This window comes from Eurypyga helias, unplaced genomic scaffold, assembly GCF_000690775.1.
Source record: "Eurypyga helias isolate BGI_N326 unplaced genomic scaffold, ASM69077v1 scaffold13220, whole genome shotgun sequence".
Lineage (NCBI taxonomy): Eukaryota > Metazoa > Chordata > Aves > Eurypygiformes > Eurypygidae > Eurypyga > Eurypyga helias.
Window position 1 is genome coordinate 1 of NW_010226340.1, and position 5261 is coordinate 5261.

General features: G+C 40.3%; 1 protein-coding gene across 1 annotated transcript; it reads left to right on the forward strand.

Moving 5' to 3' along the window:
• Positions 1–1586: 1586 nt before the first annotated feature.
• On the forward strand, positions 1587–5041 carry UBE2J2 (ubiquitin-conjugating enzyme E2, J2). The gene is made up of 6 exons (XM_010152702.1): positions 1587–1717; positions 1932–1972; positions 2805–2907; positions 3021–3159; positions 3729–3809; positions 4658–5041. Exons 1-6 carry the CDS (start codon positions 1587–1589, stop codon positions 4940–4942), a joined length of 780 nt encoding a protein of 259 aa, XP_010151004.1. The 3' UTR covers positions 4943–5041.
• Positions 5042–5261: the final 220 nt, after the last annotated feature.

Sequence of the window (5261 nt, forward strand, 5' to 3'; positions counted from 1 at the left end):
CGGGAACAGGCGTTGGCCGCCTGTCCCACGAGGCGATGCAGGGCGCGGGGGGCCGGGATCCGTGCTGCCCTGGTGTTGGTTCCTTCATCCGCCCGGCCGGGCTGGGAGCAGGGCTGGCGCACATCCTGCTGCTGGGGCTTGGCTGGCTGAACACTGGCCGGTTGCTGCCTTCTGGTAAATTGGATGGTCGAGATGGAAAACTCGCTTTGCGGGCGTAGCTTCTGTACATGTTGCCCTTTATTTTGTGCGTTTAGGATATTAATGTTCTTTCACAGAAGGCTGTGAGAGGTGTTAAAATCCCAATAACTACAATTGGTCCTGCACAATATTTCAGTGTGTTTTTGCAGTCCATAGTGAGGGGCGCAGTGGCAGGACTTCCAAACAATTAATTGTGCTAAAATGAAAAGATACGGCTTAATCTATGTTTTAAAGTCAAAGCTGCCTTCTTTGGAGAAAAATTCTTAAATTCATAATTTCAAGGGGTGTAATTTCCTACAAGAAAAAATACTGTATGTTTCAAACAATGATTTACAGTAATTCTGATAAAAGCTAGGTTGAGCGTGTTTATTTTGAGTAGAGTTTGGATATTTGACCACATACAATTGTTGCTCGGGGCTTATATATTATTTCTTTTAAAAAAACTCTTATTTGGCTACACGTCTGAAGTAAAGGCATAAAAAGGGTCGTAGGCATTCAGCATACTTTTCTCGTGTCAAATGCTGCTATCATCTTGTAAGCAGTGTCTTACCTTTTTATACAGGCCCTTTGTAAAATCTTCCCTTTCTGGTTCTTGTTTGAATTTTCATGTATAAAGCTAAGTAACATGCTAAATTTCTTGGGGGAAAGCGAGTTAACTAGCAGTTGTTAATTGGTGTGTGTTGTGTAGGTTCACTCTAAGAGCTAATGCTTTCTTTGTCTCGTAAGCAGCATGGAATTTCCTTTCTTCACACTGACTTGTCTCATTTTGGATGAGCTCTTTGTTTATCTGGAAGAGAATAATCTGGCCGAGAAATTCTCTTCTGTAAATTCAACTGACCCTTAAGCAGGCAGCAGATTAAAATCCTTCACCTCAGAGTCAGTAATAAGGTTATTGTGTGGTTTTTTTTAATTTATCTGGAATAACTGCATGTGTAGAAACAGCAAGCAAATTTAAATCATGGGGAAATTTGCGTAATAGATACACAGACTGAATGAATTACTCAAAAAGCTGAAGTCCTTTAAAACAGTGTTGTAATGCTGTGTGTTCAGGCTACACACAGGACTGGTTATTAAGACCTCAGGTGGGTTCTGTGGAGCAGCATGTTTTCATGACAGCATTCACTGTGGTATTTAACAGTGGTGTTCTGGAAGGATTGTTTTCCCATTTTGGCAGCATACAGAGTCTCTTGGGAGTGTGTTGGCTGGTACAGATTTTGCATAGTTCTTGCCACTTAAAAGTTACGGTAATTTAATTTATATTTTTAAAAAATACTCTGTGAAGTGGGCTTTCCAAGAGTCTGGAGCTGTGTTCGATGAAGCGTAGTAGCTCTGCTATTAAGAGTCTGTTGAGATTGTGTGTACATGTTGCGGTTTTTTTTTTAAACTAGATGAGCAACCACAGTAATAAGAGAGCACCGACTACAGCAACACAGAGACTTAAACAAGACTACCTTCGAATTAAGAAAGATCCAGTGCCTTATATCTGTGCAGAGCCCCTCCCATCTAATATCCTTGAATGGTAAGAATCGGAATGAACCTTCGCACACTTGTGAAGAGAGAACAAGATTTTCCAGGTCATCAAGTCTGACTCCCTCACTCCTACAGATTCTGTGGGAATCTTGGTTTTGGGAGACGGGGGATGAAACTTGACATTGATCTTCATTTTTCTAGGGAAATTGATGTTTGATTGTGTGATGTCTTTCATATTGCTTACATTTCCTCCTTTGTCTTAGGCACTATGTTGTGAGAGGACCCGAAATGACTCCCTATGAAGGTAAAAGCACGTAGCAAAAGCGTGCGTGTGCTGTGTGCTGTGATTGGCACGCCTGGGTAGTTGCATGGGCAGTTGTTTGGAATGGGCAAAATAAAACTACTGTAAGTGGCTCTGAAAACAGTTAGTGCAGTTTCAGAGCTGTGGCTTGCGTGATAGCTTCTTGGAAAGAGGAGGTGGTACCGCTGTCTTTTAGTAATATTTCTGTTATCAGGGATTCTAACAAAACCACATTTAGGTTAAAATAAAGACTGAGACCTTCCTGTTAAGTAATTGTTAAAGGGCTTGGAGCAGATAACTCGCCTCAGATAGTACGTGACAGTCAAAGATAATTTCAAAAACACCCATTTTGTTAACACATAAATGTTCTCAGGGAACTGAGGCATATTCTCTTCATGAATTTCTCTGGAGAAAGTGAGGAACGTAAAAGCCCTGTGAATTTGTTGCAGTCACGTATTTCAGTGTCTTCTGGAGCCTCTCACAAAATGCATTTATCATTCTTCATAGGGTTGTATTTGCAGTTAGCTGTGTTTCTGGAAAACTACCCATTTGTATCGTGTAAAATACACTTTGGTTGGTTTTCCTTAAATGTATTACAGACTTGACAACAGAAAATACTGTTTGTCATATGCATGTGAGAGAATTGCCTCCAAAGTAAGACTGCTGTGAGTGTGGATCACTATTCCCTGTGCTCTAGAGGCACAAGGTGTTGAGCTTGATCTCCTTAGTGTGAGAGGGAGAAGGGGACAAAGGGTTTTATTTGGCCCATTTTGAGTAGCAGCTTGGGACTTCATCTTCATGCAAAATAAGTAATTAATCTCTTTATGTAATGCAGGTGGCTATTACCATGGGAAACTAATATTCCCCAGAGAATTTCCTTTTAAACCTCCTAGTATTTATATGATTACACCTAACGGAAGGTTTAAGTGTAATACAAGGTAAGGATTTTCTTCTAACACTTAAGCAATTAACACCATTTTAGCAATATATATAACATGTAATCATTTTAATTGCAAAAATAAAACATCCTGCCTGTCTTATCCTTTTGAAGGTTGTGTCTTTCGATCACTGATTTCCACCCGGATACATGGAATCCAGCTTGGTCAGTCTCAACGATCTTGACGGGCCTTCTTAGTTTTATGGTGGAAAAGGGCCCCACACTGGGCAGCATAGAGACATCAGAGTTCACAGTAAGCTCCGGACTGTACAATGTACCTTTTCTCAGCTTAGGGAATTTTGAATGTCACCTCAGAGTTTAAACAGCAGCTGGCATTGAAATACCTGAGATGAATGTGTTGGTGCCTGCTGCAGATGATGGGCAGATGAATCAAGTCAATTTTAGGTTGTGTAAGGTTGGGGAGAGGAGTTATTAGAGAACTTGAAATCCCTTTTAGTAAACAGTATGGTCAGGGCTGACTTTCTGGTTCCTTCCTTCCTCTTGAAGTGTCTCCCAGGCAGGCATACTAGAACAGATGGAATCCCATGTGGAATCCTATTCCATCCCATAAGATGGAATTGTTTTGTTTATGTTGGAGAAGACCATTTAAGACCATCAATTCCAACCAAGATGAAGAATTGAGAACATAACTTTGTCTAGGAATGTCTGTTGTAGTGATTAATATTCACTATGAAGTTTTAAATACTAGAAACTACATGGCTAGTGGTTTGCACCATTCTTGTGGGAAGTAATCACATGTTGAATTCAAGTATATTAACTTGGTTTATATGCACCTGCTGATAATTTTTGTTTCCTCTACAGAAAAGACAGCTCGCCGCACAAAGCTTAGCATTTAATTTAAAAGATAAAGTCTTCTGCGAGCTCTTCCCTGAAGTGGTGGAGGTAAGGGATTTCACCCCTGCGATAATTTGGTTTTCTGTAGTTTTTCATCTCTGTGTAGATCTGTGATCTAACTGATAAGGACTTCTGCAGGGCAGTCTCTTCTGTCAATCTTGGAAAAAAAGGCGCTTTTGCTATGCGTAAGAATTCATAACTTGAATCTTGCAATGGAATTGTTTTTCTGCTGCACAAAGATCCACTTTATAGAGCATGAAATGCGTGTTTAGGATTGGTATCATAACCACAGCTGAGCTGCACATGTAGCAGACGTGGTTGTGGTCTTAATATTTTACAGTTGTATACTGTGTTTTCTTGAGTTTGGGTAGGTCTGATGTTTGTATATTTGGGCTTGGTCCATCAATATCCTAGATTTCCTAAGTCTCCTTTAAGATCAGAGACTTCCTGCTTTACTTCTGAGAAGGAGAGATATTAAAAAAAAATATTTTCCTTGCACAGCACTAACTCTGTAGGTGTGTCGATACGCAGTTGATATCATCACGTATAGGCAGCAGTTGAATACCATGTTCAGGCTGGACATGCAAGATTTCTGATGTAAGGATTTCTCATTTCTGAAAAAGGCTTCTCAGAAAGTGTACATGTGAACTCAAAATGAACTTGGCCAAATGACTTAGTGTCAACTGCTGAAGTAGGTCACTTTAGAGGAAGTTGGGAAGACTATCCAAGTGTATGTGATTCCATTAATTTAGTTTAAAAGACCTACAATACAAACAAGTGTACATATCCTTCTCCTAAAGTTGTGTGAGAATTTGGGTTCTGAAATCTTTTGGAAACACCCAGTATCTTCAGCACTTTCACTTGCAGCTATTCAGTTTTCTTTTTCCTTTCTCTAGGAGATTAAACAAAAACAGAAAGCACAAGAAGAGCTCAGTAACAGACCTCCATCCCTCCCTTTACCAGATGTTGTCCCTGATGGGGAAGCACACTACGGTCAGAATGGAATACCCCTTCTCAATGGGCACGTACCATTGGCACCTGCCAATCACCCAGGTCTCCAACAGGCCAATCGTAACCATGGACTTCTAGGCGGAGCTTTGGCGAACTTGTTTGTTATAGTTGGTTTTGCAGCCTTTGCCTACACAGTCAAGTATGTACTGAGAAGCATAGCACAAGAGTGAGAATAATAAAAGAAGTGCAAGACCAAATTAGTGGTAGTTGCTGTATGAGTGCGACTCTTTGGGCATCTGACTCTGGCACTGGGATAAATATTTGTTTTAACAAGTTGCAGGTAAAACATTGGTTGGCTCATGGGTTGTGTTTGGGCAATGGAGTAATTTTGATTCGTCGGAAGGTAAAAGAACATTCTGCTTTCAGATCTTCTTGTCCTCGTTACTATCTAGTAGTGGCTCACAAGTCAAAGCATTATTGATGTAATGCTAACATTTCTAGTGCTTTGATTTTTATAGCAGTTTTCCATCTGCTATTTGAAATTTGAAA

Coding starts and splice junctions, on each gene's coding strand:
- UBE2J2 (XM_010152702.1), top strand. CDS start 1,587: ATGAGCAACCACAGTAATAAGAGAGCACCGACTACAGCAACACAGAGA. Junction 1,718..1,931: donor CCATCTAATATCCTTGAATG/GTAAGAATCGGA, acceptor CCTTTGTCTTAG/GCACTATGTTGTGAGAGGAC. Junction 2,908..3,020: donor AGGTTTAAGTGTAATACAAG/GTAAGGATTTTC, acceptor ATCCTTTTGAAG/GTTGTGTCTTTCGATCACTG.